General features: G+C 33.2%; 1 protein-coding gene across 3 annotated transcripts in view; it reads right to left on the reverse strand.

Annotated features, from left to right (window-relative positions):
- Positions 1-336: 336 nt before the first annotated feature.
- Positions 337-27977, reverse strand: part of LOC129975678 (neurexin-1-like) — a 373471-nt gene continuing 345830 nt past the window's right edge. For 2 of the 3 annotated variants that reach the window (XM_056088801.1, XM_056088802.1), the window contains exons 12-21: positions 27318-27426; positions 25205-25386; positions 22745-23104; positions 20049-20262; positions 17997-18116; positions 16534-16712; positions 11593-11764; positions 8176-8426; positions 5829-5949; positions 337-4766 (exon numbers count right to left, since the gene is read on the reverse strand). In XM_056088801.1, the coding sequence (XP_055944776.1) occupies positions 3859-4766; positions 5829-5949; positions 8176-8426; positions 11593-11764; positions 16534-16712; positions 17997-18116; positions 20049-20262; positions 22745-23104; positions 25205-25386; positions 27318-27426 (2616 nt within the window). In that variant the 3' untranslated portion in view covers positions 337-3858. The remainder of the gene's footprint in view (positions 4767-5828; positions 5950-8175; positions 8427-11592; positions 11765-16533; positions 16713-17996; positions 18117-20048; positions 20263-22744; positions 23105-25204; positions 25387-27317; positions 27427-27977) is intronic. The other variant, XM_056088803.1, reaches the window with a different exon arrangement.

Below are 27977 nucleotides of genomic sequence, written 5' to 3' on the forward strand. Positions count from 1 at the left end.
CTAATTCTGGCTGTTGTTAAATGCTAGTAAACTTACTTGTTGGTTAATATTAAGATTTAATATAGCTGACTCTGCCTTCAATGAATGGTGCAAAGTGTGTAAATGAAGCATTGAAATAAAGTTCGGAATTGGTGTTGTTGAAAGTGTACTCTGATGGTTACAACGAAATGTTCCATTTAAAATTTCTTATTATTCCTTTTGCAAGAGCAAAATTTTTTACGGCAAAAATAAAAACAAAAACATGATAAATATTTAGGGGATTGTCAAGAGAAAATGAACCATTTCCTCATATGTAATACAAGATATACGCAATAAATACAACTCACAAAGGGCTGGGATACCTTTATTTCTGCTTTACTTAGTTGAACACTAGGCTATTTTCTAACAGCTTTCACCTGCTTTGACAAATCTCGTACGACAGCCCTAACTTGCTTGAGTCTGTCAGCGCATCAAGAAGCAATATTTTCTCTTGATAGGCAGTTAGTTCTTCACAACGACAATGCAATATTCTCTCTGGACGTGCCATAGTAGAAATGGCCTAATTTACACGATGCAAGTTCATTGGGAAAAGGCGCTGTGAGACCAGGTTTAATTGGGAGATCAATTTTGTGCCAGAAAAAATTCTCTCATTATAATAGAGGAAAAAGACGGCATTTACAAAAAACGTCTTCTTTATTTCTTAAGACAAAGTGCCTGGTCAGTGAAATCATATCTGAATCGTTTTCACTTATGTAATAGGTTTGAGTAAATTGAAATTTTAATTTCAATAGTGGTAAAACAGACTCCAGCATATTTGGGAAAATTTTAGTTTTAAAAGTATTGGTAAATTGCGATTGGTACTGCCATTTTATTTTTAAAAAGTAACCTTTTATTTTTCGTCTGCTTCGATAACTTTCCGTTGTAAAATAATTGTGTGAAACTAAAACATTATATAGATCCTTTCACCAAATATTGTTGATCGAAATTTTTTTAAATATTAATTAAAGAATATAGTTAAGTTACCATATTTGGCAATGAATCGCCTTTAAAAAATCATGGATTGGCGATTGTACTTTAATTTAGTAATTGATATCAGATTTACTTAGGAATTAAGGTTAAAAATTTGATTATTTACATTTTCTTTTTTATGCATTTTGGTACCAAAAAAAGGATAATAATCTTTCAAGTGTTAGACCAGTAAATAATTCTGTTCTTAAAATTCTCTCTTAGAAATTTGTGCAATGAAATTGATTTACTGTAGTTTCTTATTACTCACGATGTCGTATTAAAATTCTTGAACTTTACAGAGGTAAGCAATATAAATTAAGACATCATTACTTTCGATTATTCCTCAATTTTAAGAAGAATTTGTAGTTAAAACTTTTCTTATGCCTTTTCTGGTTTTTAATGCAGTCACTTTGAGTACGCAGATGAAAGATAGAAGTTCCGTACTAGGTTTCGGTTTCAGGAAGCCGTATTAAAAAATGAGACAAGTTTATGGTCTTTTGTCCGATGTTGAATTGTATATTTTATTAATATTACATTCGACGTAAATCTCACTATCGTTGTGTGCAAAGATCGGCGGTTAAATTTTTAACACATTTGAGTCGAGCCGCGATGTTGCTTGCACCAGTCACCTACATCATGCATATGGTGGGTAATAGTTACCTTTAGTTTTCTTGAAACTTACGTAGCCATCAGGAATTCATGTTGACTATGGAATAATCATGTTATGCATATTACAAAATGTAATTTCAATCACAAGATACAAATTGAAATAATCTGATTGGTATAATTTTTTACTTTAAAAAAACTTTATAATCTAGTTTTGTATTTGCTTATTTATAAATAACGCATACTACTGTTATTTAATCCTCTTTCTGTCAAATAAAAAAAGTTTATCATTTGATTTATTTCTTTAAACTTTCAATGAATTATTTTTTTTCTCGTCTAAAATGAATAATTAAGCGCTTAGTATGATAGTACATTTGAAAAAAGGTAATTAATCACGTACATTTTTCAAGTTTTAAAAAATATTTTCAACTACAATCATATTTTCATTTCTTTTGTACAGATATCGTCTGTTAAAAATTATAAACAAATTCACGTTTTGTCTTTGACAATGTCGAAAATTTTGAAATTTTTCTTTTTTGTTTACCTAGATATTGAAAAGAAAATCGTCAGCTATTTCTAACATTAAAGTTTTCTCTTCCTAAACTTGCAATTGGCAATGAAAAAATGAATCGAAAGGTTTCGAAATATCGTGTTATTAATTTTTAAATGAAAATTCTAAAAAAATTGAGATAGTGAATTATTCTTTTCTCAGTGAGGAAAAAAACCCCCATTAAAATTTTAATTTTGGACAAAAGAATATAAGTGAATATATGCACTACCTTATAAATAATTTCTGACTTTCAATCAGAATTCGGAGCAATTCGAAACTTATTAAAAGCTCTCAATTCCTAAACGAAGCTCTATTTTAATATTCCAGACCTGCATTTCGGTTTTTCGAATGCAATAGATCGTGGAAATATAAGAATGTTTGTATAGCATATTTAAAATGGTATTGGCACAAAATTAAGCTCCTTAATCATGGTCTCAGTCAGCTCACGTAATATCTCTCCAGGAAATTAAGTACCAAAAAAAGAATGTTATAACATATTAAAATTCTCAATCTTTTCATTGCATGCTCTCTCTCTTTAGTTGCAATACTTAAAAAGTTTGATGAATTTCATCGAAACACATTGCTATTTGCAGTGAGTGCAAAATTTCATGGTGCTGGATTTCGATCTGGTTGCATTTATGTATATATATATTTATATTTACCAAACATACTAGAATGTTTTTTCTCTCTGTATTTTTTCCCTTGGATTTCACAGTGGGAGTTTCTCTCTTATTAATTCGTAGACAGCCACTGAAGTTCTTAAAAACACTTTGATGTCTGAAAGGCTGATTCACCCACCGTTGAAATCCGTCTTTCGTTTCGCGCCATTTTGGCTCTGCTGTCACTCGTTCCAACGAAGGTTTGGTCTGCGGTAAAGCTTAGCATAAAAACTAATTATTTTTTCCCATCCTAAAATGTTTGCAGTCATTATAGTTCAGAACACATCTCTTCACAACACATAGTTTCAATAATAAAAAAAAAATTGCACAGAATATTAATCATATATAAGTTTCATAAACGTTTTATCTCAAATTCTTTTCATTTTTAGGGAGATATTTTCTTAAATCTAGGATATTATTACACATACAGGTAATTTTTAAAAAATTTTCCTTAATATCTATGTCAAAATCAATATACACTGCAGTATTCACATAATCATGTTCAGATTCCTCAGTTAAGAATCTTCGAACGTCTATCATAGATGATAGCGCTGTTCTGTTAATTTTTAACCTATGAGAAAAGAAGATTTTTACAAACACACACGACTTTATTCACATAAGAAATCGATCGCAGCCATTTCTATATTTAGTACTTCATTTTTTTTTTGTCAGAGTTTCTTTTCTAAAGTCAGGTTGCTTTTTTCGATGTTCAGAACTTAATCTTACTTACTTTCTTTTTCTTTCTTTCTTTTTTTTTTTAATTTAAAAGAATTTTGTGGAGAAAAAAGCTGCTTGCCCTTTCAAGGAACTAAGTACCTCAACAGATCATTGGCTGGTCGCTTCTATTATTAGCCAATTAATGGCTGGGCCTGTTGAGGTTAACATCACAACAACAATAACCATAAAAGCACACTGTTTAGTTATCGGTGTTCGTATCATGCAGAGATCAAAAAAGACCAAAGGATGGTTGGAACGAGCGATAATTTATTTAATGTGCTAGTCGCATACGAACGCACTTTCCGAGTTTTTATTTCTTGAATCTCCTGCTTTGTCTCTTCACACGTACCATTCTTTAAGATCTTTGACGTCTTTCTTTTTAGGTTGCTTGACCATTTTATTTTGGGCAGGGTCACATTTGAGGGCCCCGTTCATGTGCTGTGCAGATGGCGGTTGGGACTGGTACGGTGCGGTTCCAGCCGGCGGGAAGTGGTACCTCTTTGCCGTCTCATCCACTTTGTATCCTCCAGCTGGGGAAGCTGCCAGAGTCCAACTTCTCACTCTGTACACCACAAGGGCTACTATCACCACTACGATCAACACGCCGGCTATGATACCGATGACCATTGCCGTGTTGTCAGCTGCCGACGATGTCTTGATCTTTGGTGGAGGCTTATTGCTTTCTCGACCCGTCACTGGCAGGTCAGGAATGGGCACGATTTGCATGGTTGGAGGTGATCTGGTGGAAGGTCTGAGTTGAGGCCTTGGTGTCTGCTGAGGGATCACTGGATATAAAGGTGGCGGAGGTGCTGGAGGTCGATACTGGGTCACGATCACCTCTTCTGGAGGAGGCCTCCGATATAGGGTTGTCGATGGAACAGAAGGAGGGGTGATGACTATTCTCTGAATCGCGTCCGCATCGTGTGTAGGCGGAGGTATCACACGAGGCGGATTCGCGAAGTTTTCCGATACTTCTTGGTGAGTGCTGGTAGTAGTGATGAATGCTGGAGTCGCAGGCGTATTCTGGTTGATTGTGAAACTGACTTCACCTAATCCCGAGCCTCCTTCGATGCAGTCTTCTTCATCGTCGCAGGTAGTGTCCTCCAAGCCACCAATTGCATGGTGGCGAGGAGGTGCTGAAGAGCGGCTATGAATATAACCGCCACCTCCTCCATTTATGCTTGGAGTGGTTCGGGGATACGGTCGTGGTGTTGGTGGTATGTAAACAGGAGTTATAAGATCATCGCCTGAGAAAAGAAATAGAAGGAGAAAGAATCATTAGAAGAGGTTAGACAGAGGAAAATTATTTTTTTAATGCGATTAATTGTAACCAATACATAAAATGCATGTGTGAGCTGTCCGAGTCTAATCCGTTGTCTCATGTGAACGGCTTATAAATCAGTGAACGTTTTTTTTGGTTGCTAAAATCATGTGAAAAACCATAATGATAATTTTTAATTTATTTTTTAGAAGGAAAGAACAAAACAAAAACGTTTTATAAAAAGAATTGAAATCTATCACAAATTTCAAGTTATCATGTGAGCGCAGTATTATTTTTAAGTCCCGTGATATCAATCCGACAGAAAAACATCATGTTCTCACATGACATATTTCGCAATTTCCAACATTTAGAGAAACGATGGTTTTTGATCATTTCAAAATCATTTGAGTTCTAAAGGTTTTTTTTCTCGAGGCCAGAACTTTTTTAAATTTTTAATTTTCTTTAAGCGCTAACTTTTTATGATCCTGCCCTTTATTAGCCAGACAGGAGAATCGGGTACTTGGCAGACATTCACTCCAAGTTGTAACTTTTTGTTGGCGATAAGCCGCCAAGTGCGACAACCTTCTTTGTCATTTTATAATATCTTAAAATGCGAAAAATGGATACCTGAAAAGCCAATAAATCGCCAATTTTCTGCCCGTGCATTTTGAGACTTCAAAAACCCCAAACCAAAGCAACATTATGTTCTCACATGAAAAAAAAAAGTTTAAAAAAATCAAATTTATTACATAATTAAGAAACCGAGGATGTTAAATACTATTCTAGCATTATATTATAGATACAAGACACTTCGTTCCAAATGTATGATTACTCAAAACCAAAGGAAGCAAAATGTGTAGTCATCATAACAATTCTTGACTCAATCGGTCAACGGGAAGATGTCCATAATGTATTCTGAATATTCTGTATTATGCGACGAATTTAAACAAAAGACGTGCCGAAAATGTATTTAGAAAGTGGGAAGGTTCCCATTCTCCAGTATTTTGAAACCTGACATCTATTGTTTCTAATAATAACAAGAACGTACGGGATCTACCTGAGGTGGATTCCTGCTCACCACAATCATCTTCGTCATCCCAACAGCCAGAGCCTCCTCCTCCGGAGTACACCAGGTCGTCACCCTCGTAGTTAGGAGATGCACCTGCATGCTATAAATCGAAACATACTTTCAATGTTAGTCATTCAACAAAGGCAAATTCTTTCTGCTATTGCTTTGTCTTTAGAATCTTCATTTCAATTATTAAATCTTATTTGAAGAAAAGATATTTCATTTATAGGCAGTAACTCTCCCCTTATAGACATTTAGAGCTGGCACATAAAAAAATAAATACATCAATACAACTTATTTTAAAAATATGATAAAACTTCGATTATCCGCATAGTTTGCTTTCGTAATCATCTCAAATAAGTGAAAATTTGATTAATAGAGGTTAAATTTTAAACCATAGTTTGTCGTCCGTGAATGGTATCAGGTCTTAAAAGAAGTTCGGTAATTAATAAGATAGTTTATTAAGAGTATTCGCAAATGTTACTGATATGGCTTTTAAAAAAAAAATTCTTACGATTTTTTTTAAGGGTATAAGAGCAAAAATCTCCTAAACAACGCGAAACTTTCTGACACATTTATAGCTCTGTTTTTACCATGAAAAAGCAAAGAAGTTCCCCAAATTAAAATGATTAAAAATGGAACTGTCTTTTTATTTAATTTTTCGCTGTAAGCAACTTTTTGAATTATAAAAGATCATATTCCGAATATTGATATTTTACAGGTGTTGGCATCTTGCAAATCAGCAACAACGCTGAATTTCGCACCATTTTCTGAAGAATTCGTTGATATTATAAAAAAAATAAATAAAAAAACATAGATTTTGATAGAAAAGATAGATAGAGAAACATACATTTTGATACTGGATTGTTAATAATGATTTCGTTTAATAGAGATCCGGATAATCAACGTTACATTGTTTAAGATTTTGAGATGCTTAATATCTATTTATAATATCGATAGTTGATTTTAAATTATAATTTTTTTCATGAGTAAGGAATTTTTCAATTAATAGATTGTAGTATTCATTCATTAATTTATTTTTCACTCCTGGTATGAGCCTGTTTAATTGTAACATAGGGCTCATGAGAATGTGGGCTTTTGGCATTTCACCAGTCCATGAATGTTTATAGAGCATGCATCAATGAGGGTCTCTCGCCATTTTGAAACAGAAATTCGTAAGAGAGAAAAATATAAATATCATTCCAAAATCGAACTTCCCAGAAATTCAGTTTTAAAGAACTCGTTAGAACCGGGAAAAAAAAGAATAACTGAAACTATTGTAAGTTTTATTCGTTTTTTACATTGAAAATTGAATTAAATTCTGGGCTTATAATTTAAAAAAAATTTGGAAAACAAGGGGCTCTATCCTTACGCGGTCACTTACCTGATGTTCTAATGTAAACTTCTAAACCTTATATCTTACTTGGGTAAGTTGTGTCAATGTCATCCTTTGGGAGCTTTCCGAGATTATTGGGCGAAAAAGCACCAATATGTTCATCCTGGAGTTGTCTCATATCTATTTGGGACAATCTGACCGAATGCCCCTAGTTTTAATAGTTGATGCTTAACACTTTCCCCCAAACAATTGAAACCTCATTTATTATATAATGAAATTCTTCATTTTCCCTTTTGCATAAATAAGTAAAAACATTAATTTAGCAAGAAAACAGTTTCTAACAGAAATTTGGCTGTTGAGTACATAATCATAGAGTTTGTGATATTCTAGTCTTTCGAACGAAGTTTGATCATGATAATTTTTCTTCGTTCTACAGAATAGAAAATATGATGTACTGCTAGTGTTATGCACCAAGAAAGAACAGAGAGCATTCATTTTTTTTTCTCTGATCAGAAGGAATTAATTAGAGGTCTTCGTACAATAGGAAGATAATTCTAGAACATTGTAGCATGAAGACTCTATTCCCCAGATATGCATTATATAGATATCATTTTTCTATAGAACAAAATGTGCAAAAAAGAAGAAACGCATCAGTAGTTATTACCCAATCCTAAATCTTTTTCTTTCCGAAATATACAAGTTCATGGATTACTGGATTAAATTCAACAGTCATAGAAAGACTATGTCAAGAAATGGAACTTTTATTCAACTTTTTGCTTTGTTTAACCACGGTTCAAAAACAAATTACGGTTAATTAATTTATTAAAAACCTAACTAGATTTTATGCAACTTCTCAAGGCCGCTGTCATACAACTATGCTATGATGCTTTTACCTTGATAGATTTTCAAACCATAATTTTTTTCTTACTAACAATGGTTCTTGTGCCATGAAAATCGAAATTCAAACTTTTATTGGGTTGTTAGGCTTACCTGCTGCATCTGGTGGTCAGATGGTACGGATCGTTGCTGTAAACTTAGCGGTAAGGACATGAGAAGTTCCACATCCCCTTGAACAGAAATTCGGGGGTCATCTTCTGCGGCCATGTCTAGGATACGGTCGCCGTTCACAACAAGTCCGGAGATGATACCCTGGAAGGGTCTCTCAATCCCACCCCGTAGAGGGTTCTTCTTGCCACCCACTTGAATCGTCGAATGGCTGTTGAATACTGTCAGCTGCCGACCTACATTTGGAAAAAACATTCAAGAATTTCATTTTATTCATTTGTCAAATCTGGAGAGTATTGGGAGTTAGAAAAACCATAACGAAAACTCAAACTTACAACTACAGAAAGAAAAACCATAACGAAAACTCAAACTTACAACTACAGAAAGAAAAACCATAACGAAAACTCAAACTTACAACTACAGAACAAGCCATCATTCCAAACACTTGTGATCAGAATTATTCAGATTCCTGATTAGTGGAATCGTTAAGTAGTAAAAGAAGCAAGAGCGAAAAAGTAGATGTATAAAATTCAAAAATAATGGTAAGAACTAATGTATATTATATAGGGTGCCCAATTAAATTTCTTACTCATCCCGTTACCTTTCGAATGATGGTAGCTATAGTCATGAAATGATGTCCATAAATAATAAAATTACTATGTGATGAGAATACTTACAACGCTAGTTAGGGGAAGAGTCTGGAGTGAGTTATTTTTACCTCGGAAACAATATAAGATGGAAGAAAGATATCCATTACAAAGCATTACAACATTATCAATTTAGCACAAAAAGATACCGATTTGTGTGAATCTGTACCGATTACTAGCATTATCAATTACAAGCACGTATTAACAATACATTCCAAAAGCACATTTATTTGTATTTTTCGAAATTATGAACGTCGCAAAACGTGAGCATAGAAAGAAAATGTTATTTTTTGTACAAGAATGAATGTACAAATAACACGAGAAAGCATATTTGCTATACTAAATTATAAAATGCGATTATTGAAAAAATAATAAAAAAGGTCATTTAATAACTGGAAAAAAATCCGATAACTTGGATATCAATTTACAAATCTGACAAATGCATTTCGGTCTTTGAAAGAGGGGTGGTTTTTGATGAGCCAAACTCTGGTTTCCTGATGTGCCAAGAGGATTCAAGATTATCATTCTGTAGTTTAAAGTACGCTGCAGTCTATTCCTCCATAGCTTATGTTATGCGATTATAAAATGCGATTATTGAAAAAATAATAAAAAATGTCATTTAATAACTGGAAAAAAAATCCGATAACTTGGATATCAATTTACAAATCTGACAAATGCATTTCGGTCTTTGAAAGAGGGGTGGTTTTTGATGAGCCAAACTCTGGTTTCCTGATGTGCCAAGAGGATTCAAGATTATCATTCTGTAGTTTAAAGTACGCCGCAGTCTATTCCTCCATAGCTTATGTTATGCGATTATTGAAAAAATAATAAAAAATTTCATTTAATAACTGGAAAAAAAATCCGATAACTTGGATATCAATTTACAAATCTGACAAATGCATTTCGGTCTTTGAAAGAGGGGTGGTTTTTGATGAGCCAAACTCTGGTTTCCTGATGTGCCAAGAGGATTCAAGATTATCATTCTGTAGTTTAAAGTACGCTGCAGTCTATTCCTCCATAGCTTATGTTATGCGATTATTGAAAAAATAATAAAAAATTTCATTTAATAACTGGAAAAAAAATCCGATAACTTGGATATCAATTTACAAATCTGACAAATGCATTTCGGTCTTTGAAAGAGGGGTGGTTTTTGATGAGCCAAACTCTGGTTTCCTGATGTGCCAAGAGGATTCAAGATTATCATTCTGTAGTTTAAAGTACGCTGCAGTCTATTCCTCCATAGCTTATGTTATGCGATTATTGAAAAAATAATAAAAAATTTCATTTAATAACTGGAAAAAAATCCGATAACTTGGATATCAATTTACAAATCTGACAAATGCATTTCGGTCTTTGAAAGAGGGGTGGTTTTTGATGAGCCAAACTCTGGTTTCCTGATGTGCCAAGAGGATTCAAGATTATCATTCTGTAGTTTAAAGTACGCTGCAGTCTATTCCTCCATAGCTTATGTTAACTATCGACTGTGCAAGGAACATTTTAAAGAAATGAATGCGAAAATCTGTATAGCTTTATACTATCTAATATAGTTCTATAGTATCTAATAGAAATGGAGATTGCATAGGGTACTAGCACAAATATAGTTTATTTTAAATGTAAAACAAATGTAATTTGCTTTATAACGTCCGACACACGATTTTATTGAAATTGAATCGATTTTTTTAGATTTATAAAGCTATAAAATTCTTTCAATTACACAAAATAAATTATAAATAAATAATTTTTCTCGATTTAAATTTCGGCTACCAGAGATTATTCTTAATTTTTCTCATCAAGAGTGGTCATCCGATCATTTCTCATCAAGAGTGGTCATCCGATCATTTCTCATCAAGAGTGGTCATCCGATCATTTCTCATCAAGAGTGGTCATCCGATCATTTCTCATCAAAAGTAGTCATCCGATCATTTCTCATCAAAAGTAGTAATCCGATCAATTTTTATTGCTTTAGGCATTTTGTGGTACTTGGCTGGTCTATTTAGTTTCACATTTCAACATATTTTTAACTTAATCGAAGTACTGATGATGTGCTTTATTTTAATGGTTTCTCATCATTTGGAGGATGGATATTATTTATTATGACTAATGACAGCGCGGCACTTACTTTTATATTCATTCACATTTAAACATACGTTTGATATTTATATACGTAAGAATTACGAGAATGCAATGAAACAGGAATCTAGCTAATTATACTTGACTATGTAATGATTTTATCTCAAAATTTTAAATTCATCAAATAGGAATATTAATTTATTTGACTACTATAATAATAATTTTTTTAATCATCCTACCAATGGCCCATTCTTAGCCTAACGGCCCTTAGCCAGTTGCCTAGTCAGAAATTTGCTTCTGTCTAATATGGTGCAGAATTAGTGAGTTTTTGTCCGGTTGATATGATTTTGCCGTGTTTGGTGAGAAATTGGAATAAATATTACCGATGGAATACAATTACCAATAAATGGATGAAATTCAATAGAAGGAAAAAATAACTTGCAGCTTTTCAACTTGTGTGGCAAAAACTACTTTTTTTATTTGGAATTTTGTGATAGAATTTAATACTAAGTTGGCTACATTTTTCTTGTACAATATTAATAAATTAAATACAAGTCAGACGTTTTTTTTTTAAAAATATGTTATCAAATTAAATTTTCTAATGATTTCAAACATGAAATTGAACTCGTGAAAAACATGAACACATGTAAATAATAGATTTAGGCACGCATGGTTTTATTTGTACCTGGAGGCTGCTTCGTTCTCACGTTATGATCATCCACTTGGATGGTGGAGTTGGGTCCAGATCGGGTGAAACGAACCACGTGATACTGTCCATCGTTTACATGCACGCTGTGCTCTCCGATGGGATGATCCTCTGTTCCCATGTTGTACACCATGTAAATATTACCGTCCACCTGAAGACAGGGGAAAATTAATCCAAATACACACAACGTGATACTTACAAGTTAATCCATGGTAAAAAACAGAAAACTGAAAAATTTAAATTCTTTTATTAGCTTAGTTACAATTTTCCCCTAAGTTATTTTTTTAATGTCCTCGTCAACTTATATTCCTTGGGTGTAAGGCATGTACAGGCCAACGGGAGAGATTTATTTGAGTCATCTAAAACATTTTTCCGGAAATTCCGTAGGGTTCTTTTCTGATTTGTTGGTCGATGAAATAAACAGTCCTTTAGTAATAAACGACGACGTTTATTGAACACGAAGACACTAATACAAGGACAGCAAATATACAGCCGAGACGAACACAGGCAATACATAGTAGCAAACTACAACAAAAAGTAGCTCACAAGTAGTAATAGGTAGTAATGGTAACCATAGCACACAAAGCGGCCAGACAGAATTCAGCAGAAAGAGGGAATCTACGTAGCTTCACTGTACGGTCTCTCCAAACGTATGTAATGCACCGCTGTCCCCTCGCTTTAGCTATATCCAACTGCCGACTCACTACTGCAGACTGGCTACTCCACACACTACTCGATGCTGCTTCCACAATAAACAACAGGACTCGGCACAGGGCTCAATTCATCAATCGCTTGAGTTCTTCGCTGGACTGATCCAACTATTCACTGTAGACACTTTACACGATTATGACTGACTGCAGTTTGAGACTGTCGGCCTTTTATAGTTCTCGGGAGGCGGGCAGAGAAGTTCTGAACGAATCAGGCGTATCTTGGTTTTTATTGGCTGAATTGCTAAAATTCTGGAAGTTTCAAGTAATATCTATTTTGTTGCCAAATTCGTCGCTAAGTTTGTAGCCAAGCTCTAAAATCACTTCCGCGGCACACGATCAACCACCAACAGAACTGATCGTAAAGCGATCTTTCCAGTGATTGAATTAACCGTACTGGGAAGCAACATTACAAGTTTGTAACAATATTATATTGTATATATCTCTAAACATACCAGGTTGTTTTAATCAGTTGCACCAATTACAAATGCATATAATATGCATGGTAGGAAGAAAAAGGTATGAATATAATATAGAAGGAAGTTTTGTTTGCATATTTAATAATTAACCTATGTGACTTTGTCATGCAGGCAACATCCAAGAGGAAGTCTAGTTTATATCAGATAGTGTGAAGTTTATGTTCGACAGCTAAATACATATACTGACTGTGACAATTTAAATTGTTTGAAATTGGATCTTGTGTCTTTATATCACTAGGATAAGTTATAGATTCAATCTGTTAGCCTTCTTTGTGTAAAGCAGTGAGAACTGAAGGTGCATATGGAAAAACTCTCAAAAATTTAGAGTGTCCCTTCGTTTCGCCAAGACAACAATGCAAAGTCGCCAATCAAGATGACTGATTAGATAAACAATACTGTAAAATAGTTATTGTCAATCACCTTGAACTCTTAAGTTTGGCGACCTGATATTTTTAGCGAGTTGAAAGGGCACCTTAAACTAGATCTCAACCAATGCCTCAGATGAAAATAAAATGGAGTACGCGTAGAAATGTTTTCTGTGTTTTCAAGAACAGTTCACAAAGCTATTTATTGCATATACAAATAGAATTTTAGTTAAATTAAAAAAAAGCATAGTAGTGGATGTATCACAACGATAATGCCTCCCTGCATTAATTTTCGGTTTCTTTGAAACATAGACACCAACTCAACTCCACCAACGAATTAGACATGCAGGGAGGTGGTGGAAATACTTCCACCAACGAAAACCGAAATTCCAGCCAAGTTCCGGTTTTCCACACCGCCAATCGTCTCTAACACCTGATTCTCCTTAAAGTGGGCGAATCTGAACTCAATATTATTTATATATATATATATATATATATATATATATATATAGAACGAACTCAGAAAATAAGCTGAAGAAAAGCATAATTCGCCAGAAGAAAGAAACCGTCATAATCAAACCATCCAATCTTCAAACTTTTCATCCGACAACACCCTCGGCACTTATCTATTTTTCTAATTATATAAATCAAATTTTGGTTTTTAGTATCAAAATAATAGCTCCATTTTAAGAAACAAAATAACGATTAAATATTACTTTTACAGAAGAAAACGGCGAGACTCCAAGAAAGGCCTTCAAGACATTTTGAACAATAGTCTTTAAACAATTTAGTTTTTTATTTATTTATCCCAAATACCTAGATAATAAAAGTCCTTTATTATTTTCCCTTTACTATAAAAGTCCTTCACTATACAGTGGCTCCCAAAAGTGTTCGTACACCAACAAGAATCAATTAAAAACCTCATTATTTACCATTACATTTTACATGAAAATTTTTTCATAGCATTTTTTTTTCAGTTCTTAATAAAGCAGTGAAGAATAAATTTTAATTACGATGCAAATTATTTTTTTAAAAATGACAATAAATAAAATTGCACAAAAATAGGACACAAAAGTGATCATACACTTTAAAAAAACATCACTAAATATGAAATTTTCTAAATCTTTATAAATGTTTAGTATTTAGTAGGATATCCTTTATTCTTTATAACAGTTTTTAAACGTTTGGGCATAGATTTAACTAAACGGTCGGTTACTTCTGCACCGATCTTGTTCCATTCTTCGATCATTACTGCTTTCAGTTGAATTTTCGATTTAATGTTGTGACTTCTTATTCGCACCCCTAATTCTTTCCAAATATGTTCTATAGGATTTAAATCTGGTGATTGAGCTGGTGTTTTAAGGGTTTGAGGACAATGATAGAGGCAAAAAAGACGAACATTCATGGCCGTGTGCTTAGGATCGTTGTCTTGGTAATACACAAAGTTGTTTAAAATGCCCAATTTTTGTGCTGACACTTTTAAATCATTATTGAGAATATTTATATAAACTCTATGATCCATTATACCATCAATGAATACTAAATTGCCTACTCCAGCCGCTGACATACACCTCCAAACCATGACACTCCACCGCCATGTTTTACTGTTCCAACTAAATTCTTGGGATTAAGTTCTTCGTTTTTTTTTTCTCCATACAATGATTCTCCCATCCGACCCAAAGATGTTAAACTTACTTTCATCTGCAAATAATACACGATTCCAATAGCTCTCTGGCTGGTTTATTATAGATTTGGCAAATTTAAGCCTAGCAATTCTGTTCTTCTGACTTGCAAAGAATTTTCTTCGTGCAGAGCGGCCATGTATACCAGCATTCCGAAGAATTCTACGAATAGTTTCACAGGAAATAGAAGTTCCATTTGATTCATTATATTGTGAAGTAAACTTTATTGCACTCAGACGTGGATTTTTTAGAAATTTACTCACAATATTTCTTTGACTTCTAGCTGACAGAATTTGAGGGCGACCATTACGAGGCTTGTTTGCAATCCTTTTTTCCTTCTCTGTAACGTTTTATTATACTTTGCACCGTTGAATGAGGTAGATTAGTTATAGTTGCAATGCCTCTAATTGATTTTCCAGCTTTAAAATGAAATATAATTAATTTTCGTACGTCTAAACTCGTTTCTTTACGAATGCGCGTCATATCTAAGAATAAAGTAAATAGAATAAATAATTGTGTTATTAAATACTGAAATCAGACGATTTTAGTGTATTTTTCAATTAGAAGAAAAATAAGCGGCAAAAGTTATTTTTATGATGAATTTAAATAAATATAATGTTTGGATGTACGAAGACTTTTGTGTTCTAATTTTGTGACATTTTTTATTTATTTATTTTTTAGAACAATACTACTTGATTTTTTTATAAAAATATTTGTTCAGTTTTATTAAGAACTATTTAAAGATGCTAATTAAAAAAACCCAACTAATAAAATGCTTTATTAAGAAGTATAGAACACAATTTCTGCAAATTTCTTTAGTGTACGAACACTTTTGGGAGCCACTGTATATTTTTTTAATCTCTAAGAATAGTGGACACTTAAAAATCTAAAAAGATGTAATACCATCATCATTTTCTCATGGTCATTTAATAGTGAATATAAGAAGCATAAAAATAAATAGGAGAAAATTATAAAGATATTAAGAAGCATCTTGCTTCTCATCAGCTAAAAATATCCTAACATCTGCAGCTCTTCGTCAGCATCAGAGCAAGATTTGAACATCAAAGCAATATCGAGACCTTGAGTTTCATATTGCTGCCATTTGCTGTCTCATTTTTATGCCATTCATTGTGACTAATTTCTTTATAGTAGAGTTTTCAATATTTCAAGCTTTTACGATTTTGTTTTTGTCTTCAGCATTTTGATAAGAATAACTTTCTACTTCTAGTATACGAATAAAAACATACTTGAATAAATGTCTTTTATTTTATTAATGATTATTTTCTTAGCTTTTAATTTATTTCATAATTTGTTATTATTATTAATAGAATCAAATTTATAACCAAATATGTCTCACCAGTTGAACTGATATTTAATTAAAATTAATGGCATAACTAAAAATTAAGCACTGAAAATAGCGTATAGACATCAGAAAGAGAAATCTATTCAAAAATTTAGAAATATAGTACACAAGGAAGCGAAGGAAAGTTCAATTATAAAATTCTATCTTTACAAATATGAATAAAAACGTGTAATATATAAAACTACTTCTGCATACATTCATTTCTGTTATTATATAAAAATGGCAAATAATAATTACAAATTAAAAATAGAATCTAATTGCAGATTCAAACTAACATTGACAAAAATTTCATAAAAGTTAAAAGATTTTATCAAAAAGTCATACGATTTCCAGTTCCATGTAGTCGTTGGATGTCCCGCTGTCTATTCGTACCAGGACTCCGTTGTCAGCCATGGTGATGAAACCTAGGGCTACAAGATCCGTTTTGGTGTCCGGCATTTTGTCCGGTGGAAAAGTGAGGGTGATGAGACCTGTTCCGGGTCCGAATTCGTAAGATATGCTCTCTGCAAAAGAAAATACCTTTTTTTTTCATTTATGTACATTTAATATCTATACATCTATCGTTAAGTAGAGAAAAAAACATTTTCTCAAGAATCGAATACAATTTTTTTTTTAAAGCATACACAACGTTTTAAAGTTTGCAATATTTTTTTTTAAAGTTAACATTTAAATGCAAAGTATTTTGACGTCTTTTTCATCTAGCCTACTATATTCGCTTTTTTACTTTCTCGTATACGTAATATAGAGAAAGTATAGTAATCGTCAAAAAATTCGAATTTTGACGAATTTCTCCCTGATCTCCCTGAGTTCGAAAAACGCATTTTTGGAAAATACCCGTTTCTCTGATAGTGACAAAAATAACTCAAAAAATGCTTTGATGTAGTTTTTTGTACCAAATTTGTAAATTTCTATCAAATTTTGAGCAAAATCCGCTCAGAAATCTATCTGCCTGGCTGTTCGAATATAAGTTAATACGCTAATTACAAAACGAAGAGAACTAGATAAAATTCGATGCATAGAATAGCATCTATAGTCTTGGTAGCTATCAAATTTTGAGGTAAATCCAACAAGAGATTGGCCGTTTGTACTTTTAGAAACGTAAACGCGATTACTCAAAGACACAATGACATAAATATATAAAATTCGGTATGTCATTTTGTGACTACAAGTGTAGTCTGTGTCAAATTTTTGTTTCAATTGGTTGGAAAAATACACATCTAACACACAAATTCGATTTTTGGATACTGTTAACATCATACGAAGGATTAATCGCCAAATAACTCGCCAAGAATGATACTATAGACTCAGTAAAAAATGCTAGATTCACGCCAAAGGTTAATATTTTGTAACTATTGCATGTCAATGCTATATATAAGGAGTTTTCTGAGATAATATTTTTACTAGAGTGTATGTGGGAGAGTTTTGGGCAGACCACTCCCGTTGTTTTTGATTTACTGAAAACCAAAAATCTCTATAAAGTTGCAATAAGACTGCATACATTTAAGTGAATTTTTTTAATCTCCAGATTAAAATTTATTAAGAGAATATAATTTTTATAAATGCATATCATGAATACGCAGTCTGAACGATGTTCAGTCTTGATATATGTACTATTCGTATATCAGGGATATGAGTGAGATTTATGAGAAATGATTGGTGAGTATTTTTTCACATTAGGAAATCTAGGATTCAAGAAAACGAACAATTTCGCTTATGCTCGTGCCACAATCGTACGATGAGTATAAGAAACAAAGTACGATTTGTAAAAAGGAACAAAGTTGACTGACCGTCAGCGCATATAGGACCCGAGAAAGACGTCATGTCACAGTCGCAGGTGTAGCTGTTAAACACTTGAACGCACACCCCATGGTTGGCGCAGGCGGAATGACTGCACTTCGTCATGGAACCTAGGAACAAAACGAGAAATTTCACTAGTCTGCTATTGAATTAGAGAAACAATTAAGAAGGGGGAGGGAAATAGGGCAGCATAAATATAGCATTATTTTTCTTTTTGTAAAAAAACTAAATTTTTATTTTAAGAGTGATATTTTATAGCACTATTTTTTCTCTTCGGCTCTGTTTTGGGCGGAATTCCACCCCCCCCCCTCCCACCAATTTCACTGAAACTTCCAAACAATATAAATGAGATCACCTATTTATCACCTATTTATTAAAAGATTCTAACGAGAGGGGAAAATTTTAATTTATATAGGTTAGAAAAATTCACTTTTTTTTTTTTTTTTTTAACTTTCTCGCATACATAGCATAGAGAAAGTATAATAATCGTAAAAAAGTTCAAAATCGAGATTTTGCCGAATCCCCACGTTTTAGACCTCCCTGAGTTCGATAAACGCATTTTTGGAAAATGTCCGCTTGCCTACGATTAAGATAACAACAACAACAAAAAAAAGACCACTTTCAATTAGACGATTTAAATTTAGTGTACGGTTTATACGACAAATTTGCAGACTTCTGCCAAATTTTGAGTAAAATTTGTTCAGAGGGATTTTATCTGTTCGACTTTTCAAATATAAGTTAACACGATAACGACAAAACCAAGAGAGCTGGTTATATAACATTCGGTACACAGATTTGATATCTATAGTGTAGATACCTGCCAAATTTTGGGTGAAATACAACAACGGGTTGATGTCTGTCGGTCTGTACTTTCAGAAACATGTAAACGCGATAATTAAAAACAGAATGACTTAAATATACGAAATTTGGTATAGATTTTTGTCTACAAGTGAAGTTTTGTGTCAAATCTTTGTGCCAATCTGTTGAGGAAAACGTGTCTGAAGCACAAATTCGTTTTTCGGATACTATTAACGGCACGCCAGGGATTAATTGCCAAAATACTCGCCAAGAATGACGCGATAGATTCAGTAAAAAGGCTAAATTCACGCCAGAGATTATTATTTCGAAAGTATTGTAGGCCAATGCCAATGTAAGCCGTTCTCTGGCATGGCAAGTTTATTAGAGAGTGTGCGAGAAAGTTTTGGGGAGACTATTCCTGCTGGTTTGCAAGTTTTTGAAAACCTTTATTTTCAATTTAATCAACCTAAAATTAATCTAAAAAAAACATTTTTTATTACTACCGCATTTTTTATTGCTTCATATAGCAATCTGAAGAGTGGTACTCAAACATACTGTGAGAGCAAAAAAAAAAAAAAAAAAAAAAAGTTTAGGTTTAACACAAATTTATATTTTATTTCGCATTATCATTGAAAATTTATTCTTATTTGATATTAGCAATTTCTTGACTAACTCGTTATTCGCTATCTTTAATCTACGGACTTGTATCTTTTTGACAACACGAAACTCTGATGATACATTGCAAAAATTGCGATAAACCTCCTATAATAACTCATTTTAATGGTACTTCGGTACAAAAATACCGACATTTTTCCTATAACAGGACATTCGGAAAACATGCTACTGAATAATGATAAACCTTCTGTAACAGACCATTATTACAGTACAGTTTCCACCATATAACAAAGCACAAGAATAGCGACATCCATACTGCAGTTCGATATCGGTAAAATATGGTTTATCTGTTTTATAGAGCATTTATTAGGTAACTATGTTTTTATTTATTTTATCTACTCTAGAATTGAATACGTTCGAATAAATCGTTAAAACACCTAAATTAAAAAATTGCAACGTTCTTTCTTTCTCTGCTCCTCTCCCTGGTCTCCCGACCCCCACTATCACTCGCTATTTTTCTTTTCGCTAGACGGCGCAGATGTTACAACATAGATATGTTTTGGCTTTTTTGGTTTTTCATATCTTTGAACAAATAGTAACAGCAAAAGGGATATCGATTCTTTTCTTACCTGCACAGCCTCTTGCCACCAGAGTGGACGGTATGAGGGCGTCTCGAATCAGGTCCCCGGTTTCTCCGTTGAGGTCGAGGGAGGCTAGGCATCCCTGAAACCCTTGCCTCGAGTGAAGAAGTCGAGGTAGAGTGCCGTACATGGATCGCCGGACACCACCTACATAGAGCAGGCCTTGAAGATCCAAGTGAGTGTTGGGGCCTGGACTGCTTACCTGAAGAGCAATGTGAAAAAGCAGATGTAAGATCCAAAATACAATTATAGTGAAATAAATGCAGTCAGCTCCTAGAAGCCATCTTAAAAATATTCTAAATAAATTGAGCCTACATCGATGGCAAGAAGAATGGGATAATGGCTCAACTGGCAGAAATATCTATCAAATCATCTCCAAAGTCTCCTTTAACCCATCATCTTAGAAAAGGCTTAACATTATTTTTACAACTGGCCATTGCCCTTTCTCTTCATATTTCAAGCGATTCAATATTAAAGGATCGTATCAATGTGGCCGCGGTGAAATAGGCGATCTCCTTCATTATGCCACTAGTTGCCCTCTCACCACATCTTTTCATCTCAAATTACCCACCCACGACCTAGAAAATATCTGGTAGATCAACGTTATGGGAAACAAGATGTTCAAGGTCAAAATTAGAAATCTTGTGCAGTTCCTACAAGACAACGATTTCTCCAGATCCAAGCCCTTTATAAATTTTCGTCTTGTATCTCAACCAAACTCTTCTTCAAAATATATTAACTTCAATAGATTTCATCTACTCATACTCCCCACCGACAACCCCCTTCATCGTCATAATATTGTATATAGTTACTTTCTATGTATACCGTATGTAAAATAATTTTTTTCTTAATAAATATTTCAACGTATATCCTTTAAACCGACAGGGAATCCTAGAGATTCCAAGTTCGGGGATATTCTGTGACGAAAGAAAGAAAGCCAGCTCTCGTCTATTCATTCTCATCCAAAAATAATTCTCTAGAACAATTGCAAAGGGGCGTTCTCTGCGTATTGTGATATTGGCGGCATTAAGCATTCTGCGAAACCCAGGTAGTACATATTATGAGAAACCCCTCTTTCAAAAACTGGACAGTATAGTTTGATATTTCAACAAATTTTTATCTTAAGATATTAATTATTTATTTTAGATTTTTAAAGTTTTTTTTAAATAAAATTTTTGATAATTAACCATAATAATAATTTCTTTACTTAAAAATAAAAGCATTTGATTACTATAAAAGTTTATAAGCATAAATTTTTCAAATAATTATAACATTGAAAACTATTGTTTTACTACATCTCTTAAGTGGAATATAATATAATCAGTCTAATAAATAATTTATATTTTTTATAATATAAATAAGTAATAACATTATATATAATTAATTTATTGACTAATTATCCTTAATTTATTGATGATGCTAATAATTCTTTGTAGATATATTCTGTAATTGAAAATATTTGAAATTCATAAAAGTTTTATTTTATACAAATTTATTCATGTGGTAAACTCTGAGCGAATAAGATATTTAAGTTACTTGTGGTCCCCTTAGCTAGCTGGTAAGTCGAAAAACCGCAGTTGATCATGTCCATAACATAAGCTGATAAGCAACAATCGCTTTAAGAAATGAGAAATTTTCAATTTTCCCCTTTTCATCTTATGTTTACCTTTTCACAAAAGAGTGATCGCTTATACAGAAATAGTTATATAAAATCAAATAATTTTTGCAAGAATTAGGCCAAAAAGCATTAATTTTATGTTAATGCTTTGATAATTATCCATTTGTCCTTCTACTAGTATATTAGTCTGGATTATTGGTAATCTTCCTAATCTCTACTCATCCAATTCTGTAAATCTCGTAAACATAATCTCGACAAATTTGGTACATTGGCATGTCTTTAAAGACTTGTCATCGATTACGCAACATTTACCTATTACGGTTGGAGAGTTGTTAAATTGTTCCTCAACTTAACTATTCTTCAGCATGTTGATCGTAATGAAGGCTCCATTACACGATTCTAATGCGCTTTCGATCGTTTCTTACAAGTTGCCATTTTACGAAACACAAATATACTAGTAAGATATGTACGATGTTTATATATATATGCAGTATTATACTTTTCAAAGTAGCATCAGAGGAATAATAATGTGAAATGAACTTAAATTTATATTAAGGAGAACAATACGAAGAGTTTGACGGAAAATCTTCAAAGACGGGAACTCAAAAAAATGGTGTAATACTGTAATTTTAATTCACCATTAAATTATAAAAATAATATGATTCTGAAAATGAAGCTACATCTCAGACGATTCAAATTAAATATCTTTAGATAGCAGCTATTAGGTTTAGTGATTAGTACAAGAATGGCTCTTGTTTAGACATTTGAAACTCGGTGAATTCTGAAATGGTATTCGCAACTTTAAGTTTGCTCTCTTTTTTTAACCATTCATTAAAATTAATTTAATTTCTAAGTCTATAAAACTAATACTGCGGCAATTCAAGATAAAATTTTTTAAAGTTATTTCGGTATAACAATACAGTGTATATTTGATATAAAAGCGAGAATTTTTCGGCAACAGTAAGTTCTGAGATAAAAAAATGTTTTTACTAATAAAGCTTAGAAAAGAAATATCTAAAACGGGATATGTTTAAGAGCGTATTCAGCTATTCTAAATTTCACTAACCTTGGTGATCATATCGTCCACCATCAAAGTATGCTGGTGCAGGGACGGCCGTCCAATAGTGACGGCGTGCCACTGGTTATCGTTCAGAGCCGTCTTTGTGTTCGACCTCACTCCTCTCGGACCGTCTCCTAAGTTGAAAACATAGTGCAAGTGTCCATCCACCAGTTCGACTGCAATGAAGTCTTGTCCTTTACCGGCGTTATACAAAACTAAGCCATTGGGTTCCATGGTCTTGAACTGGAAGTACAAGTTAAGAGTTGAATAGGCCCTCAGCTGTGGAAGGCCCAAGAAAGTGAACTTGGATTTGAACGTGACAGGATGGTGGACGATGTTGTCCTTCTTGCCGAATTTCGCTGTTACCTGAAAGAAAGGATGCCCAGTTTCACCTGCACTGAATATGAAATGACAATCATCAAGCATTTGTAGAATTTTGAATGTATTAATAAATTCACTATTCTGTAGATTATTTGTGATTTTATAACTTTTATGTGGATAAGTTATTTTCAAGCATAACGTAACTTCTTTAATAAGACGAATCTTTTAATTTGATTATTCATTTAATGTTAAAAATATACCTTTATGGCACAAATATATATGATAATGTGGTAACTAAAACCATAGAAGAAAAAATTTTAAGAATATTATTCAATACATAGAGATTAGAACCCAAAATAGGATGTCATGAAAATCTAAACTACTGATGAAATGGAAATTAAAGCATTTCCTTGCAAGTTTCTAAAAAACAACAACAACATTGAGTACCATTTAAATTTTTATTAGTGTAATAAAATGATCGAAAATATCACATTATATCTGATAATAAGATTTATATTTTGTTACATATCTTTCATAAAGATTCGAGTTAGAAGAAATATCTGTGTATGGTTTTTCTAAAAGAATTATTGCAATAAACTGAACTGAAGTATAGAATTTTGTAATTTGGTGTAATAAAATGCTATTCAACTGTCTAAGAAAATCACAATTTAAAATACTTTTAAAGATCTGCTCATAATGATTAAATTTTGTTGGATGTTGAACAATTTGAATTATTTGGAGAGGCGCAATGTTTAGCAAAAATATTGTATTCTGAGTGTATCAATGGCCGGAGCACAAAACTTGTCATAATATTGTTGCCCAGTAACAGAACAGGTTCGATTCCATAAGTCAATTTGCGAATTCCGAACCGTACAACATCATCTATCGGCGAAATTTTGTACTATTTTTACTTTCTTGAAAATGTAGAGAAATGGAAAAAAAAAAAAAAAAATCTACCTCGAGATTTTAACGAATTTCTACGTTTCAGACCACCACGAGACCGAAAAATACATTATTGGAATTATGACTACTGATCTGCGAACATAATTACCCACAAGCACTTTGAGTTCGACAGATTGAATTTGATATTGGACTTAACACCATATTTGTAATTGATTACTAAATTTTGAACGAAATTCACCCAAAGGAAATCTAAATACAAGAAAACTCAAAGATGACTAAATAGAAAGACACACATAAAAATTTTATACACAAGTTTAGCATCTAAAATGTGAATTCTTATCAAAATTTGAACCAAATCAAGTCAAAGTGTTGATCGTCTGTAGTTGGTCCTTTCATATGCATGCAATAATTCAAAAATGCAATAACTTAAATCAATGAAATTTGGTATGTGATCTTTCAACTACAACTGTAATTTTGTGTCAAATTTTGACTTCAATTTGTCTGAAAAAGGTCTACAAAATGCATATTAGCAAGATAAATCCAGCTAAAATATTAGATTCATGGAAAAGATCTATATATCATAACTATTGCTCTCCAATATTATGCAAGGTACTCGTGGCTTTATACAATGCCCACCTTAAGGTTCAATAAGACTCTTATTGAAAAGTGCGCGATAAAGTTTGGAGGAAACTATTCCACTAGTTTAATAAATAGCAAGCGCATCACAAGATTTCTGAATTAACTATTGTCTATTTTTTGTGTCGTTTGGACAAGCAAAATTTTTCCCATAGTTGTTGTTGTTTCTTATGACACTTGCCAAGGACAAGCCCGCTGTTCAAAGACAGCCGATTTAAGGCCTAAGGGGGAGCGCCTCTTGTTTTTATCGTAGAGCCAACTTGGGCCAAGAGTACGACTTGACTACTCACGCATCACTCATTCTCTTGCACAACCCCTTTTTACAGGAGGGCACATTCACACATCTCACAAATAGAACAGGAAGAACAACCATGCCCAAACCGGAGCTCGAACCCGGGACGCCCAGATCACGGGGAAGATGCGCTACCCCTATGCCAGGACGCCGGCTTTCCCACAGTTCTCTGAATTAGTGAAACATAATTTCAACATTCCTGATTACAACGAAATAGAGGGTTCCAATCGAAAACACTCCTGCTGTCTTGATTGTCAAAAAGGTTTCGAATCTGCCATACTATTAAAAATCGGGCACAAAGGAACATTTCTTACCTTGAAATGTGATATTTGCCCACTGTGCGCCATGTCCAGGTAGTGTTTTCTGTTAAAAATGAGATGTTGAAGATGTCCTACGAAGTTCGGCATGCTCGCTATGTGCTTCAAATGTTCAGGGTGTATCGAACCCACATGGAGGGTTTGGATGTCCAGAGTCATTGAATCTACTTCTCCGAGATCTATGAATAGGAAAATGAGAAAAAAAAAATGGTTAAATTTGAACTTAAATTCTAAAAGCTAGTGTTAATCAAACAGAGCTGTTCATACCTCGACTGGAAGTACAGTAGACTCCCGATTATACGCAGGCGGGTTATCCGCGCCTGCCGCACTAAGTTTTTTTTTTTTTTTTTTTAATGATTTTTTTAAAAAGGTGCAGTTTTACAGTTATGCTTTTGTAATGACATAATACATTACAGTATTAAAACAGTATATATGTATTAATTTTTCTGTGTATCCTTGACGCCTCTCGTAAGTAAAAAGCACTTTTCTGTTTTCATTAACAAAATGCATTTTAGGTTAGTTTTGAGTGATATACTAAAACATTAATCGTTAGTTAAACATTTCCTGCTGTTTATTTTACGTTTTATTGTACATAAAACGAATTTTCAAAGTTGGAATGACTGTTTTCTCTTTTGCTATACCCGTTTTTAGCTTTTGACGGATTATCCGCGATTTTTGTTATCCGCGGCGGCCGCGCCACCCAATTCCGCGGATAATCGGGAGTGTACTGTATATACTTTTGTGAATTTTAGTAACGTCGCACCAGTTTTTTAGGTTGAACAAAGTCAAACATGGCTACTAAATATCTATTGGTGCATATAATGGATCATGTACAGCTAGATGAGACTTTTACAGAACTTAACAGATATTTTAGTGTGTTTCATTTGACGGAAATTGAAACATTTCAAAAGTTAAAAAGTTATTTCTTTAATTGAAACAAAAGAAAAACTTGCGAAATTTTTAAGAGCGATAAATGAAAAATGCTTGAAATGGTCGATTCTTTTTTTTTTTTAAAGAACTAAATGGCTATCCGCATTTATCATGTTGATTTATGGTTAATGATAAAAATATACATCATTTTTGTCTTTAAAGAAATGGATTTAGCAGAGTTTTAAAAAAATTTTTTAACTAAACAAACGTTACACCTACGAAATTTTTCTGTATTACTAAGAGATTTTATAATACTATAGCCACTGCTCTCTTTGATAGATAGTACGTACTTGAAATTAAGCAACTCTTTTCAAATATAACGAAACCTGTTTAACACACTATTCTAAAAACCATACCAAAATGATTCTCTATCAAATTTTGGTTAACTACTTAATTTAGCCATGCAATATAAGCCCGATGCCATGCATTTTTTTAATAGCTTCCTTTGAAAGGTGTATAATTCAGCTTGTAATTTTAGACGATATTAATAAATTTAAACTTGAATTCTGACTTTCATGTATGAATAGATCTTAATGAAAATTACGACATTTTCATTCAATGATCATAGTTTTAAAGTATGCATAATTTCTCTCGAATTTTTGTCACCCTACATATATTTATAAAATATAATTCTCGTTAATGGACACACAGCAGTATATAAGACAATTTATATTTTTATTAGAATAAACAGAAATTAGTAATTTTTACTGCATTAATTCCAGACTTCTTTTTCGTTTTATGGAAGTTCGTGAAAAATTTTAATATTATTTCAAAAACAATACCTTTAGATAAACATTGTATAAACGTTTGGTATTGGATTCCAATTAAATCGCTGTGAATTGAATTGGTGAAAATGTCTTTTTCTCTTTCAGTGTTCGATGAAGCATTATCAAATATCTATGACGCCACAAAAAAATTTTTAACCACGAAATGAACAGGAATTTAATTACTCCCAAAATTTAACGAACAGTTTCACTGAATGAGATTTCATTCCATAGAATACTGATTGATTATTATTAAATTTTGATGACATCTGTCAATAACTTCTAAACACACAAGAAGGGCCATTGAATGAAATGTTGTCAAATTTTATTGCCATTGACAGTCATTTATGAAAGTGACAGGTATATTTTATTGAAGGACTATAATATTCCGGCTTCTGTGCCGCCATATTGCTTACCATAACTTTTAGAATCGGAATCCAAGTGGACATCCATCTTGTGGCCTCTCCTTCGAATGTGGACGGTGTGCCACGTGTCATCGTTCAGGCTCTGTCCCAGGTCAATCACCTGAAAAGGAGGCAAAATTGGTTAATTGCCAGCTCTGTTGGGTAATCAATGGGCCTCAATTGAATCCACTCTTTCGTAATTAGCAAGACTCCGCATTTGGCTACAACCTGGGCAAGATGCCAGAGTAGGAGGAAGGGGTGGAGGAGGAGGGTTGGAGCCTTTCTGTTCACTTCAGGTGTCACGGCGGTGCCTTCATTATCGGACAGCTTCGATCTCATTAATTAGCTGACACACTATCCCCCTCCTTCCAAATATTGTAGTTCTAGGACAGCAGCCGTCAAAGATTTTAAGTTCTGGAGTTGGTAGTGCTTGTCGATGGGAGATGCTTCGTTTTACGTTATGGCTGCTTTCTCATTGTGATGATCTTTGAAAATGAATTTCTTAGTCGCGCGATCAGGCACAATCTCTGCATTTCCTAATTAATGAGAACATAAAGAGCTTAAAAGTTTTAACTAACTTAAGAATCGATCCAGTATTTGAACATTGAAGAGTTTCCTGCCTACTGCAGAAGTTTGCCAATTTCGACTCACGAGCCACTTGCAACTCTTTGA

The sequence above is a fragment of the Argiope bruennichi genome, chromosome 7 (genome assembly GCF_947563725.1).
Source record: "Argiope bruennichi chromosome 7, qqArgBrue1.1, whole genome shotgun sequence".
In the NCBI taxonomy this organism is placed as follows: Eukaryota; Metazoa; Arthropoda; class Arachnida; order Araneae; family Araneidae; genus Argiope; species Argiope bruennichi.